The 15,662-nt window shown below is 40.1% G+C and overlaps 1 protein-coding gene across 1 annotated transcript in view; it reads left to right on the top strand.

The window, feature by feature from the left end:
* Positions 1-11,669: 11,669 nt before the first annotated feature.
* spred2a (sprouty related EVH1 domain containing 2a) overlaps positions 11,670-15,662 on the top strand; it is a 36,287-nt gene continuing 32,294 nt past the window's right edge. The window contains exon 1 of the mRNA XM_033623173.2: positions 11,670-11,878. Coding sequence (XP_033479064.1) covers positions 11,853-11,878 — 26 coding nt within the window. The 5' untranslated portion in view covers positions 11,670-11,852. The remainder of the gene's footprint in view (positions 11,879-15,662) is intronic.

Genomic DNA, 15,662 nt, shown 5'->3' with positions numbered 1-15,662 from the left:
ATTCAGTCATTGTGCAAAGTAAGAAAAAGCATGTTGGCCAATTCTGATGAGGTGCCCATATTATCACGCTCTTCTACAAATGTCTTTACTTGAAACAATCACTTTGATTGGTCCTAACTCGTATGGACACACAATAGATTCCAACTATCAGTGGTCCACAAGCTGCCAGGTGGCACACTGAGTTTCTCATCTTGGTAATAAGAGCGCCGCAGCTCAATAATAAGTATAATTACAAAAATATTTGTAGGTTGTTGCATTTTATGTGTTAAGTGTTAAGTGTCTGACAAAATAATTTCACAATACACTTTACCTTTTATGGGCGTTTCTAGGATTTGAGGACATCGGGGGCTCAGCCCGCGGGTCCAGGTGGGATCCTCCCCTGGGAAATTATTTTTTAAGACCAAGCTCTATTTTGATGCTTCTTTTAACGCACTCTGAAAACTGTTTCTTTTTCATTTTATTTTCCAGATTAATGATGAATTGTGATGTTAAAAATATTAGTAGTTGGTAATTAGTATCGTGTCGAGACAAAATACTTTGCAACTGCTACCATTAAAATTTAGAGAATTTTGAGGTACTCAAGTATTTCCATTTTATGCTACTTTATACACTGTAAAATATCTGACTGTGCATTTAAATTACTGGCTACTAGTTGCATCACTTTCACAGTAAGTTACTGTATAATTTTTAGAGTAAATTGTTGTGAAACGACGGCTGCATACTGTGACGTCACAGTAGTTATGCCTGCATGTTACTGTGATTTAGCACTATGCTCCTGTGAAATGACATTATTTAACTGTAACCTCACAGTTAAAGCCTGTTACATTACTGTGAAATAACAGTATGTTCCTGTAAATTACTGTAATTAACCGTAACTGCAGTCTATGTACATTTGATTACTGTAATTTAGCATACAGTATGCTCCTGTAGAATTACTGTATTTCACTGTAATCTTAGTTAAACTCCAAATATTACTGTGATTTAACAGTGTACTTCTGTATAATTACTATATTTACCTGCATGAATTTCACAATAAAATTCTGAAAGCAGTTAAATATCACAGTTGTAGCCTTTAAGGTGATAATAATGTCATTTATTGTGATTGTGTTTAAATAATTTGCAGTGTACTTCTACTCCTCTTCATCTCACAGGGGAACACTGTAGTTTTTACTTCACCACATGTGTGAGTCTGCTTTAGTTATTTAAAGACTTTGATTATATAAAATATAATCGACTAATAAATGATGATGTATGATCATAGATTAAACTACCCAGCAGTATATGAAGCATTTAAAATGAGCTCGTCTGCAACATTAAAGTGATTACAGGTGCGCTCCGTCTCTTATACCTGATCAATGAGATCGTATTATTTGCATGAATGAAATTACATCATTAGATCTAGGTTTTTTATTATGTGGGCCTATTTCTATCTTATTAAAATATACATACATCCTATTTAGATCCAGAGCTGTTCATGTAACATTCATGGCTGAAGCCTCGGACACCCAGGCCTAACGACACTGCTGCTGAGTACTTTATGCATTCAGGTAAAAAGGGACAAAAACTTAAGCTAAAATCTATTTTCCTAAAGTAAAACCAGCATGTTTCAGGCTACCAGGTGCCATAAAATCACATCTTACACTATTGTGCACCATCCTGTAACACTGCAGATATTTTTTTAGTATTTTTGCCACCCAAAAGATATTAAAAAAGATATTAAAGATGATGCAGTGAGTCCATGTTGCCACAGCAGTCCAGAATGAGCTGAAACTGTTACACACATGTACGTCCACTGTGGACAAAATGGCACCAAGGAAACAGGCAGCAAACAAACAGGGAAAGTTTGGCTGCAGGATCTTTTTTAAAGAATACTTTGTTACATTAACGATTTAATGAATTAATGACTGAACTGATCAATGGATTTAACCCTTTAAAAGACAAATACGTCCCATTTTACCCGAACAAGTCATCAGAGTGAGGTACGGGTACTTGATGTGTTTGGAGGTTCAAAGTTTCTAAACTATTTTACTTGGCAACATCATTTCTTTATAGAAATATGGCAGCGATGCACAACAAACTCTAAAGGTAACACCTGAGGACTTCACCTCTTTGGTGTCGTTGTTTATATGTTAACACCTCAAGGCCTGAAATACAGAAACGTTTCAACACAACAAAGGAACATAAAACATTTTTAAAAGTCAAAATCGTAGATAAAAAAATCTCCAGACTTTCAGGGGCCCTGACGGCTCCTGGTTTACAGTGTGGCAGTCCGGCTGTGGTCATTTGATTAACTGCAAATGTGTTAGTTAACAGTGTCCGCACCAGAGCACAATATAAACTGAAATGAGAGGGGCCCCGAGGGGACACCTGCCATTATTACACATTACTGCATTTTGCAGAGGGGCCCTGGGTCCACATCTAGTTTTAAGCCCTTCAGTTCATATGATGCATAAACAATGCACAGAGTGGGGGACATGGGGAGTCGACAGGGACCTGCAGCACAGGGCCCGTCTGGTGAGTTAATCTGGCCCAGAGTTCAAATCTATCACACAGTCTGCAGAAACCTGTGAGCTACATGTCAGATTATCAGGCTGCTAAACGACTGTGGCAGTCATTAGGTTTGTCTCTTCATTTGTTGTTGTTGTTGTTGTTGTTGTTGTTGTTGTTTATCACCTGGCTCCTGTGTAAGCCCGTATGTGGCGACCTGTGGGTGCCAGAGTGTGTTCATGACACCATAATGCTGATCTGTTGTCACTGACACGTTGTTGATTTTCAAGCCCTGCTCAGCCCTTCTGAGTTTGTTTTTTGTTTGTTTTATTATGTTCACTCAGTTTTTATCTGTGAAACCAAATCGCCTGTTTGGGATAAATAAAGTTTTCTGAACTGAACTAAACAAATAACAGCACATTGGACAAATGCCTCTTTTATGTACTTTTGAACCTGACACACGAGTCAGCGCTGAGCTGCAGAGTGGAAACACCTTGCACATGTTTGACAGCTGAGATAAATAAGTGAGGCTGATATATTTCTGATTTAATATTCATGTGTCTAAAGTCTATAAAAACGCCATGATTCCATTTCTTCTAACTTCACTGTAACATGACTTTGCTTTCTTTTATTATGGCTCGGTAACTTGTTGCAGTCATTAGTTTAACAGTGTCGACCTCAGTTGTTCTAAAGAAAGAAGATAAATCTGTATTTTTAAAATCAACTCATGTCAAAGTTTAAATACAGAGGAGACAATAAACTGTAGTGTGTTTACTGTGTTTGCACACTCTGCTCAACTCTTGGACACCTGCGCCATCTAGTGTTTGTAAGGTGTTAACACCAGCCTGAGCGCCCTCATGTATCACGAACCACATTTCATGAAGACTTTGCTTGGATTTGATGAGAGATGGAGGTCAGTTAAAACTTCCTGTGTCTAAAACACCACCGTGGATTTGAAAGAGCCACAGCCAGGAGTCAACATGAACATAACTGAGCAAAGATCTGTACAGCTATCACAGTATAACTTTAAGTTAAAATACAATTTTGAGGGAAATCAAAAGATCTTAAAGACAGAAATCTCAAAGCAAATAAAACCAAAATTAGATTCACGGCCCAACACCACAGAAGTATTTTTGTTCAAATTTGGGTGAAATGACCCTTTAAGTCCCCTATTTCAAGAGTATACACTCATAGGCATCTTTATCAGGTACACCTGTTCAATTTCTCTTTAATGCAAAATGCTGAAGTTCAAACGGAGCATCAGAATGATGAAGAAAGGTGATTGAAGTGACTTTGAACGTGGCATGGTTGTTGGTGCCAGACGGGCTGCTCTGAGTATTTACTGGGATTTTCAGCACAACCATCTCTAGGGTTTACAGAGGATGGTCCCAAAAAGAGAAAATATCCAGTGAGCCAAAATGCCTTGTTGATGCCAGAGGTCAGAGGAGAATGGCCAGACTGGTTCAAGATGATAGAAAGGCAACAGGAAGTCAAATAAGCACTGGTTCCAACCAAGGTGTGCAGAAGAGCATCTCTGAAGCAACAACACCTTGTCCAACCTTGAAGCAGATGGGCTACAGCAGCAGAAGACCACACCAGGTGCCACTCCTGTCAGCTAACAACAGGAAACTGAGGCTACAATTCACCAAAACTGGACAATAGAAGATTGGAAAAACGTTGCTTGGTCTGATGAGTCTAAAGTTGTGTAACTGTCATTTGATCAATTCAAGTTTGTTCATATAGCCCAATATCACTATCACAATTTGCCTCAAGAAGCTTTATAATCTCCCAGGACAGGAAATAGATGTCATGTGTAAAGAACAAACAACATCCAACAGTCAGGATATCTCCGTCTCTAATGATTATCATTACTTGTTGCTCTCGTGTTTCCCAACTTTCTGAAAGAGCAAATATTTGTTTAATAGTCTTATGATCCTAAAGATATATACAGGACCCAAGCTGAGAGCCGCTGATCTATGACATCATCTGTGGAGCCAAAGAGCAAATCAAACACTGGAGGAACTGAACTCAACAGATGTCACAGAGTGATGACAATTGAAATGAATCTGAGTGATGGGCGGATGACGTCTTATGAAGCTTTCGTATGGAATCCAATTAAGGACATCAATATTTTGAGCTTGTGCAATTCAAGTTTATGAAATGTAAAAACCGTTTATTGCTGTAGAAATCTCTTCTGCACATGTAAGTAAAAAGTGTGCAGGAATATTCACAGTGAGGTTTTACAAAGTCTTTGAGACAGACACACAAAAATCCCATCAGTGTTTGCGACACTGAAGATACAAGCAGCGAGTTAGAAGCACAAATTCTGGCCCTGTTTTACGGTCAAAAATATACACACACAGGAAATTTGTTTGCCTGTCTCTTTGTGAAACTGTTCCTGCAAATTTTAATTACACATGCACAAAATATTTCTGCTGCTACAAACATTTTTTTTCACACAACTGCAAATTATATCTGTGTGCAAATAGCTTTTCACACTTCTACAGCTGCAAAGCTTTCTCTGTGTGTGATTCAGGCTTTATGTTTTGAAGTGCTGCAATAAATAAATGTTACTGTGCGTCATCATCATCATCATGATCCACTTCTGACATCATGCATTATATTAACGCACATATTCTTTACACTTCTTCTTCTTTACACATTTAGCACATTGTTGCACAGACTCTACAGTGCCTCTACTTTAAAAACATGCATATTCTTTCCTTATTTTTTATATTTTACATATGTTTTATCGTTAATCTTTCTATGTTATATTAAGTTTCTTGACTTTTGCACTGTTGACCATTATGCATGGAAACTCCAAGACAAATTCTTTGCGTGTGTAAACCTGCCTGACAATAAAACAGTTTCTGATTCAATGTTACGGAGAAATAATTAATTAACGCATCATCAAAAAAGCCTACTTGGAAAATATTACATATAACAACAATATATGTAAAAGATAGATAGCTGGATAGCAAGATAAATACTTAATTAATTCAGAAGGAAATTTAATGTGATTGGAGATTATTAATTAAATTTGCCTTTTAACTGCATTATTGCCATATACGGAGCCCAAAATGTCTCACTCAAATTAACAGGTACCATCAGCAGGAGACTCAAAATGATCACAATGACACGCAAAGGAACTGCAAAGAGACACAAAATAACAAAACAAGAGGCAAAACCACCACGAAGTCACTCAGTACGTTTCCAGTCACAGTGAAGTGGAGCTACAGTCCCAGCTGGACGAGGACATCTAACTGGCCTACTGTCCTTGTCCCAGTATACAAGCACGGGAGGGGAATCCATTTATTGAGCCAAGTATGTGCGACTCCTCTACGATAGGTGGAGATATGCCCCCTTTCAGCTTGTTAGTATTGGACCTTTTTATGTCACCAACACATTCTCACTCCGACCTCGTCACACACACTTTCCACGTCCACATATGACGTCCAAGGTACCCTGGGTGTGTTGGTTGTTGACGTTCTGGGACGCCGTGTCAAGTTCAGCCTGTTACATGCATTGTCTGTTTTCAAAATACACTTCTGTTTTCACAGGAAATTCACCATTTACATACATTCTCTTTCAAAATAAAAGCATTACGTTGGTTTAACACCGCAAATTGATGTGTTTTTTCCTCCAACAACTAAAGCACGTGGTTAGGTTTAGGGAGAAAAAAATCACACGGTTTGGTTTCATAACCTTAAGGGACACAAACAACGCTCTCCCGGGTGACAGTCAGAGTTTGTTGGATGCATCCACCACCCCTCCCACCCGCCCTACTTGGATTTTCGCTGCCTTAACTTTTGTTCTTGTGCCGCCGCCTTTCCCCCTGACACCACCGAGCGCCTTTAAAATAAAACAGTGACTAGCCGTATGGCGTATCATGCCGACATTAAAGGGCGGCTTTTTTTCTCAGTGTCTGATGCCATAAGTCACTACCTAAGCATTGGATTTTTACGACTTTGGAGTGAGACCGGGCTGACGTCACAGACCAAACAATGGACAAACAAGTTAGCTACGGTTAGCTAGCAGCTAACTGGTACCATGGTGGAAACTTTGCAGCTCTGTACATTTCGTCTGTCCAAAAATACACAGCTCTGGATGTAGATTTCTCCACGTTGTTACCGGCTTCTTCTGTTTCTTGCTAGTCTGGGTCTGATTGGCTGTATACATGCAGGAGGAATTCGACTCCCAATCACATTATCTGTGCGTGTTAGTTCCACTTTTAGAAACTTGATTTAGTCCAATTTCAGTTGGACTAACATGTTAATATGTATTTTCAAAGTCCGGTTTTACTCGGACTAATACAATAAATTTCTCCAATGTCTGACGTTGGTGGGGCCTTTTACACATCTGTGCCCAGGGGCCCATTGTCTAATGATCCGCCCTTAATCATTATAGTGTATCAGGTGAAAATGCTCTCACACTTAAAATGATGTCTCTTTGGTGTACATCTCCAGATTTCTCTACTCTACCCACTAAAGTGTCCATCACAAAGTTTGGCCGCAAAACTTTAAAAACTGTCAAACTGAATGAAACTTTCTGAAGCGGCAGAGACGTTTGAAGCTTTACCTGTCATCAGTCACGAGGTTTTCTTCATTTAACACAAACTCTGAGACAATGTACAGAAACATATTGTCCACCATCTCTAATGAATCCTGATGTAAAACAACTACAGACTGTTTAATCACAGGAAAGGAGAGCAGATGGTGACATACCTGCTCAGGTGTTCCCCGTGTTTGTCCTCTTCATGGGGACAGAGAGAGACGTTTTATAAAGTGTGCTGTCTCTACTTCAGCTGGCTCCGTGCTCAACTTACAAAATGTTACCACACGTAAAAACAACCTGTCAGCACTGGTGAGTCTTCACTGCATATGTCAGAGTATTTTACAGAGCAGGTGGAGGCACAGCGTTTATATACACCACAGGATGGCGGACTATTTATCAATTATCCAATGAGAAGTGGGCACACAGATGTCCCGCCTCTAAAGGAAGCTGCACCTGCAGAACAGAAACTTCAAAATAAAAGTACACAACAAACTGAGGACAAAAAAAAAGTTTAATCACAAAAACAAAGATTAATAATCTATATAGCTATTAGAAACAGATACAATGCAAATTAATTTAATTCAATAGAACTTTATTCATCCAGCAGGAAATTCTTGTGCCAGAGAATGCTTCAATTACAGTAACACAAATTATAGTAGCAACAACTAGTGTTCATAAACAGGGGTGGAAATACAGACAGTGCAGGCGGTGCGATTGCACTGGAGCCCCTGGGGTGGAGGGGCCTGTACAGTGAGGGGGGCCCTTGCAAGTGATTCAGATTGCCCGTATATCCCTGTGTTCAAAGATAAGTGAAGTGTGGAGCTTTATTGCTTTTTTCTGCCCTTAAAACTTTTCCTTATAACATTTTAATGAATATAAATCTGAGCCAGGGACCAAGATTTTAGAAAAAAAAAAAAAAAAAAAAAATCTCAGAAAGTCGAACATTTTTATTATTTTCAGTACGTTATCCCCTGAACTATGATGTAAATGTTGTTTTAGAGACTTTTCTGCTTATTAAATCCCTTTTAATTTATTCATTTTTCCCTACAACAGTCACATTTTATGATATCTAGTCTAAATATAATCATAACTTGTCCTAAAAAAATAATTTTGTAGTCAGACCATACAGGCCTGCATGGTATATGACTACAGCCTTGATCCAAGCTGACTGTAGTTTTTATTTTTATTACTTTTAGAGAAAAGATAGAACTTCATTTTGACTACTAAAATATTTGAGCTCTTCACTCAGACTCTGCAGACTGATATAACCTCGAGTCCAACCCTTTTTAACCCTGCAGACGTGTAGTTTAGTCACAACTGGATATCACCTGCAGGTCAGTAGATTTTATTAGCGACACATTAAAATCACTGAGTTTCTGCTCTGGACTTTCCAAATAACGTGAGGCCAAATAAAGACACATAAAACACAGAGTCACAGTTAAATGACGTCTTAGAAATATGAAACACACACACAGAGTCACGTCTACCATTTCTTCACCAAATAAACATTAAACACTGTCGATTATTGTAGTTAGAACAGATGTGGTACAGATGTGAAGTGCGACTGCAGAAGCATGGTTTGACCACAAGGTGTCACTAAAACACAGTGATTTATGATGTGGCAGAAGAAGAGCAGGTGGTCAGCTGATTAGAAACTGATAGGAAAATAAAACAGGGCTCTTATTTTGAAGAACAGGTTGCAGGTATCAGACCTGAGAGTGAAGTACTACAGAGTACAACAGAGTAAAGTACCGGACCCGAGAGTGAAGTATTACGGAGTATAACAGAGTAAAGTATCGGACCCGAGAGTGAAGTATTACAGAGTACAACAGAGTAAAGTACCGGACCCGAGAGTGAAGTATTACGGAGTATAACAGAGTAAAGTACCGGACCCGAGAGTGAAGTATTACGGAGTACAACAGAGTAAAGTACCGGACCCGAGAGTGAAGTATTACGGAGTACAACAGAGTAAAGTACCGGACCCGAGAGTGAAGTATTACAGAGTACAACAGAGTAAAGTATCGGACCCGAGAGTGAAGTATTACAGAGTACAACAGAGTAAAGTACCGGACCCGAGAGTGAAGTATTACAGAGTACAACAGAGTAAAGTATCGGACCCGAGAGTGAAGTATTACAGAGTACAACAGAGTAAAGTACCGGACCCGAGAGTGAAGTATTACAGAGTACAACAGAGTAAAGTACCGGACCCGAGAGTGAAGTATTACAGAGTACAACAGAGTAAAGTATCGGACCCGAGAGTGAAGTATTACAGAGTACAACAGAGTAAAGTACCGGACCCGAGAGTGAAGTATTACGGAGTATAACAGAGTAAAGTATCGGACCCGAGAGTGAAGTATTACAGAGTATAACAGAGTAAAGTACCGGACCCGAGAGTGAAGTATTACAGAGTACAACAGAGTAAAGTACCGGACCCGAGAGTGAAGTATTACTGAGTACAACAGAGTAAAGTACCGGACCCGAGAGTGAAGTATTACGGAGTATAACAGAGTAAAGTATCGGACCCGAGAGTGAAGTATTACAGAGTATAACAGAGTAAAGTATCGGACCCGAGAGTGAAGTATTACAGAGTATAACAGAGTAAAGTATCGGACCCGAGAGTGAAGTATTACAGAGTACAACAGAGTAAAGTATCAGACCCGAGAGTGAAGTATTACAGAGTACAACAGAGTAAAGTACCGGACCCGAGAGTGAAGTATTACGGAGTATAACAGAGTAAAGTATCGGACCCGAGAGTGAAGTATTACAGAGTATAACAGAGTAAAGTACCGGACCCGAGAGTGAAGTATTACTGAGTACAACAGAGTAAAGTACCGGACCCGAGAGTGAAGTATTACGGAGTATAACAGAGTAAAGTATCGGACCCGAGAGTGAAGTATTACAGAGTATAACAGAGTAAAGTACCGGACCCGAGAGTGAAGTATTACAGAGTATAACAGAGTAAAGTATCGGACCCGAGAGTGAAGTATTACAGAGTACAACAGAGTAAAGTATCGGACCCGAGAGTGAAGTATTACAGAGTATAACAGAGTAAAGTATCGGACCCGAGAGTGAAGTATTACAGAGTACAACAGAGTAAAGTACCGGACCCGAGAGTGAAGTATTACAGAGTACAACAGAGTAAAGTATCGGACCCGAGAGTGAAGTATTACAGAGTAAAGTATTAGTTAATATTTGAAGATGTTATCAGAAAGTAACACAAGTTCACAGGTCTGATCTCCACAGAAACAATTGGACTAATAGTTACTTACTCTTACTCTAAGATCTAAACTACTGTACTATTACTGTCCTAGTGACAGTGATAGTACAGTAGTTTAGATCTTAGAGTAAGAGTAGTACTAGTACTACTTATATCGTCACCATTCTAGCTGCTTCCACCACTGCCACTACAACAACTATTACTATTAGATCACTTATCAAAGTTAAAGTCTCAGTACTGGTAGTATTTACATCACTTATACCACTACTACTACTAGTACTACTGGTAACTATGCTAGAAGTAGAAGTCCTTTATTCATTTCATGCTGAAGTAAAAGTGCAGGAGTATTTTTTAAGTACTCTTTATACTGAGTACCTCAACTGCTACTGCCTCTTTCGTGCCACTACTACCTCTACTTCAACTACAACCAGTACTTATCCACCCTACTATAAATACTACTTCAGCTAAAATCACTACTCTATTATTACTGCTGCTAATAATTCTACTGCAGCGACAACCGCCACTACTGATACTAAAACTACACCTATTTTTAACACTTCAACTACTGTTATCACTGCTGTTAATAGGTCCACAACTAATACTGGACCACTGTCAGTAGACTAGGCCACTATACTACTACATACAACACTACTATAATATCAGCAATAGGCTACTTTATTTCTAGTATTTCAATTGATCATATCTTGTAGTATTACTTAACTCCTGCTAGTTTACATGCTTATCAATTATTAGTAGGTATCATAATAGTAATAAAATTATTACTACAAATACTACATTGGCAGTATTGGTGCTTGTACTACAACTGCTAGGATAGTTTCTTTAGGCTACATAATAACAACAACAACAACAACAACAACAATAATAATATTAATAATAATAATAATAATAATAATGAAATTCTTCTTATTATTATTATTATTAATAATAATAAAAATGTTATTATTTGCGTTAAATTATCTAGCATATTATTATTATTATTATTATTATATGGTAATAGCACGTGACTCTGCAGTCCTTCGGGTCTGACGTCACCCGCCCCCCTCCTCCTCCTCCTCCTCCTCTTCCTCAGTCCGCTCCGCTCTGCCTGCGCTCACTGAATCCAACATGGAGTAAGGAGGAGATGGGGCTCTTTCGGGGCCATCCTCACCGATACCAGCGTACCATTTTCGGTCACCGCATTCCAGCCCGGCCCGGCGTGGGAGGAGGTAGAGGAGGCGGCGGAGGAGGAAGAAGAAGAGGAGGAAAAGAAAGAAAAGGCGTAGGAGGAGGAGAAGGAGAAGGTGGAGGTGGAAGAGGAGATCGGATGCGCCTCTTCGGATGCGCTCCAGTAATTGAGGAGTGACGGGAGAAGAAGAGGAGGAGGAGGAGGTGGTGTTGGAGGAGGAGGAGGAGGAGGAGGAGGGGGAGACGGAGATTCATACATAACACAAATCGGGATTCAAGAACCGAGCGCAGCGCGGGAGAGAACCGGATCCGCCGCCGCTTCTGCCGCTGAAGGGCGAGGAAACATGAAGACACCGCGCTGTGCAGCCGCGGCGGGAGCTCGTTATTACCGGAGGTGAAACGGAAAAAAATGAGCGAGGACACGCGCCCAGACGAGTGAGTACCCCCCATCCCTGTACCCCATAATAATAACAAGCCACCTCATCATTATTATTCTCTGATCATCATGATCGGCTGCTGATTGGCGCGCCGCCGCCGCCGCCGCCGCTGTAGGTTTGTGCATTGATCACATGGATACGGACTGGTGCTGAAGTGTTGTTATGGGCTCAAGTGATGAGGGGGTGCAGGGGCCCTCCTCATCCTCCTCCTCATCTTCCTTCTCCTCGTGGAAGGGTTGGTTGAGGTCGGAGAGATTTTTGGAGAAACGTGTGCAGCCTCCTGCAGATGTGATAACAGAGGGGAGATGATGGGGCTGCAGTTCGCATCATCATGGGCTTGACAGAGCAGACAGGAGGTTCTGCAGAGGCTCACATCACATGCAACATCCCAACATGTCTTTATCAATCTCATGTTTGCATGTTGTCCTCCAGTCCTAGAAACAGGGGCGATGAGGAGGGACTCAGTCCCAGTATAGAGCACTGTTCCCTCTTTGCCTCTCTGGCTCATGACCTCTTCAGATGAGGCCACGGTGTGATGTGACTCATCATCAGGGTGCTTGTGTCCACAGGTTGTGACCAGTTCAACCAAAGGGTGATTATTCCCTCTCATAACACTATCTCATTATTCAGTTATCCAAAAGGAAAATGTTTCAGGTACCAATGAGACGATAAAATACGATCCAAAAATCCAGTTTGAGAATCAGAATCAGTTATTGCCAAGTAGGTTTTCAGATACAAATATTTCGCCTGGGTGTTGTGGCGTATACCAGTCAAAATATACAAAGTAGAAGCAAACAGACGTAGGCCAACTGCAGTATGTGTTCTACAGCAGTGATACTCAACTCAAGGCCCAGGTGCCCCGCCGACCGTTCACTAACTCACAATTAAAGTAAATTGATTCACACTGAAAGTTTTTTTGTAATTTGAAAGTAAATAAGGTGCTAGGACCCATAAAAAGCATCAAAAACAGAGCCTGTATATTAAAAAGTGTCAGGTTCCCAAACCTGTTCTCATCCCAACTTGCCAAATACCCCCGCTTTGTCAGGGGTCACACTAGGTACCCTCCTGGGTCCTTTTTGGATGTTCAGTGACAGCGTACCTCTCATATCATGCATTTTATGTTTTCAAAATACACTTCTGTTTCCCAGAGGTGGGGAGTTCGAGTCACAAATTTGATGACTTTTGGACTAGAAATGCACGATACTGGATTTTTTGCTGATATGCAATATGTCAATATGTAATTCACTGATAACCGATGCTAATATCGATATATTCACTTTTTCCCACCTGATTTCAGTGATCATCATCAAGTCTCCTCTGTAGTGGAATTCACATCATAGTATACATGCATACTCTTATGGTGACGGCCCACCAGCTGATGGAGACATGAAATCAATCTTTTCAATGTTCATAATATTTATTCATAGTGCAAAATAAGAAGAAGCATGTTGGCCGCTCTGAGAGTTCATTTTAAATATCAGCCAGTATATTATCGTGCGCCCCTACTTAACATTCAACTTGACAAATGAAGACAGACTTGTAGCTTGACTTTGGCTTGAACATCAGTGACTCGTGCCTTCACTTGGACCTGAGCTTTTTGACTTGAAAATACTTGATACCTTCCCCTAAACCCAAAGATTGGAAAGGACGTTATTTTAAAAAAAAGTGCCATGATTCATTTCATTCTTGTAAATGTAATTTATAATTACTCTTTTGTTTAAATAGCATTACATTTGGTAACAAACGCATTTTGACATGTTTAGGACTCAAAACTCAAAGTTTAGGATTTGGGAATTGGAACTTGACACGTTATGTGCAAACAGACTTTTTCAAAATAAATTTACAAAGTAGAAAAACTTTTTTTAGTAGGGTTGTCATACGTAATAACGAGTTAACGCAAATCCCTTTTCATGCCACAATATTTTTTTATACGTGATCGACTTAATGCATGTACCCTCTGTAATTATGACCCTGGGCCCACCCTGTAGTTTGGGAAATCAGGAAGCGATGCGGCATTAACGTTGTGGATGTCAAGCAGAAACAAACCTCAGTGAGTGGAGGACACTTGAGGACACTACATTGTGTTAGTGTTACTAAGTAAAGTTACATTCAGGTCAATAAGTCCATCTGTTGTTGGGCTTGAGTTTGCCGTGATATGCTTTCAGCAGAACCTCTGAGGTTATTCTGGAGAATATTCTGGACAGTATTTGTCATGGTTTTTGATTGTTGCAATAATAATAATAATAATAGGCCTAAGACATTTGCATAAAACAAGCATATTTGTCCACTCCCATGTTGATAAGAGTATTAAAAACTTGAAAAATATACCTTTAAGGTACATTTAGAACAGATAAAAAATATGAGTGTAATTTGCAATTAATTGCGATTGAATATTATAATTGATAGACAGCCCTATTTTTAGATTTACTTCCTCATGTTCAGGCAACAAAACTCTGTGGTGAGGTTTAGAATTAAGCATCATGGTTGTGTGTAGCATGCTACTCATACGGGCACACTACGCTGTTATTAAAATTACTCGACTGACTTTTGGTTTTACACGGGAAATGAACAGCAGGTTAACAAATGGAAAGTCCAGAGTTGTTTGACCAAACACCTCAGCTCCCACCAGGGCTGTAAATATAGACACTGCAGGCAGTATGGTTGCATTGGGGCCCCTGGGGTGGGAGGGCCCGTAAAGAGAGCAGGGCCTCCAACAATGTGTTAGGCAGGAAATGAGTTATTTAGATTGCTGCTTAAGAAATATTCTTATGCTCAAAGAAGATTAGATTAAAAATGGTGCCATCTGCTATTTATGCCCTCGAAAATAGTCAGTACAACAAAAGTGAATGCTTATTTTACATTAAAAAAAAAACGTTCCTTTAAATGAATAATTTCTTACTGTCTGGTATTTTTGTCATGTACAGATGAGCAATGCTAACTGCTAGGTGTTTGTTAATGTCCAATGTCAAGACTCGTTTTAATTGTGCTGAGACTATATGACATGAGGAAGCTAGTTTAGGTGAGTGTGCTTCATCACAAGTAAACAGTCTGCACTAGGGCCCATCATAATAGCGTGTACTGGGACCTGTCCTAGCTACCTGACGCCACCGCCTCCCACCCGATATGGACTTTGCTCTTCATACTACATTGAAAACATCATCACAAACTGCTGCCGCCCAGTTCATATCACACTGACGCGATGGTGCCTCTGTGTGTTGGTGTTTGATGCAGAGATCGCTGACAAAGCAGTGATATTTGATGAGTTGTGAGTGAGAACGGGCAGGGGTCCCCCAACAGAGGTTCAAGCTAAGTCTTGAATGTTCTCAAATGCCCCTGCGTACACCTGACCTGTGCAGGGCTGCTGCGACTGGATTCGCCTCTTGGTAAAGATGAGTGACGACAGAAAACACTTAAAGGTTGAAACAGGCAATTCATTTATTACATAAAATAATAAATATTATTAATGTTCGTTTGTTAACTGGCCCCTGGCCTCCTGCCATTTTGCAAAAGTGTCCTGGGAAAAGCGTGTTGAGTGTCACTGTTCAGTAGGATAAAGAGCTGGAGTAATGAGAAACCGATTCATGAGTACGGCACAGCAATTAAACATTTTGAGGAGGAGAGATCATATTATCCTTCTTCACAATGATTGTGCTTACAGCATATAAATAATGTACCAGAGACGCCTACTGCTTGAACAGTCCGGTCTCATTCTCAGTGTCAAATATGGCATCTTGGTCATTGGCCATCGGCATGTGACTGCGGCACACATATCGCCCTTTAGT

Source organism: Epinephelus lanceolatus, chromosome 3 (assembly GCF_041903045.1).
Source record: "Epinephelus lanceolatus isolate andai-2023 chromosome 3, ASM4190304v1, whole genome shotgun sequence".
NCBI lineage: Eukaryota > Metazoa > Chordata > Actinopteri > Perciformes > Serranidae > Epinephelus > Epinephelus lanceolatus.
This window is presented reverse-complemented; position numbering and strand designations above follow the sequence as displayed.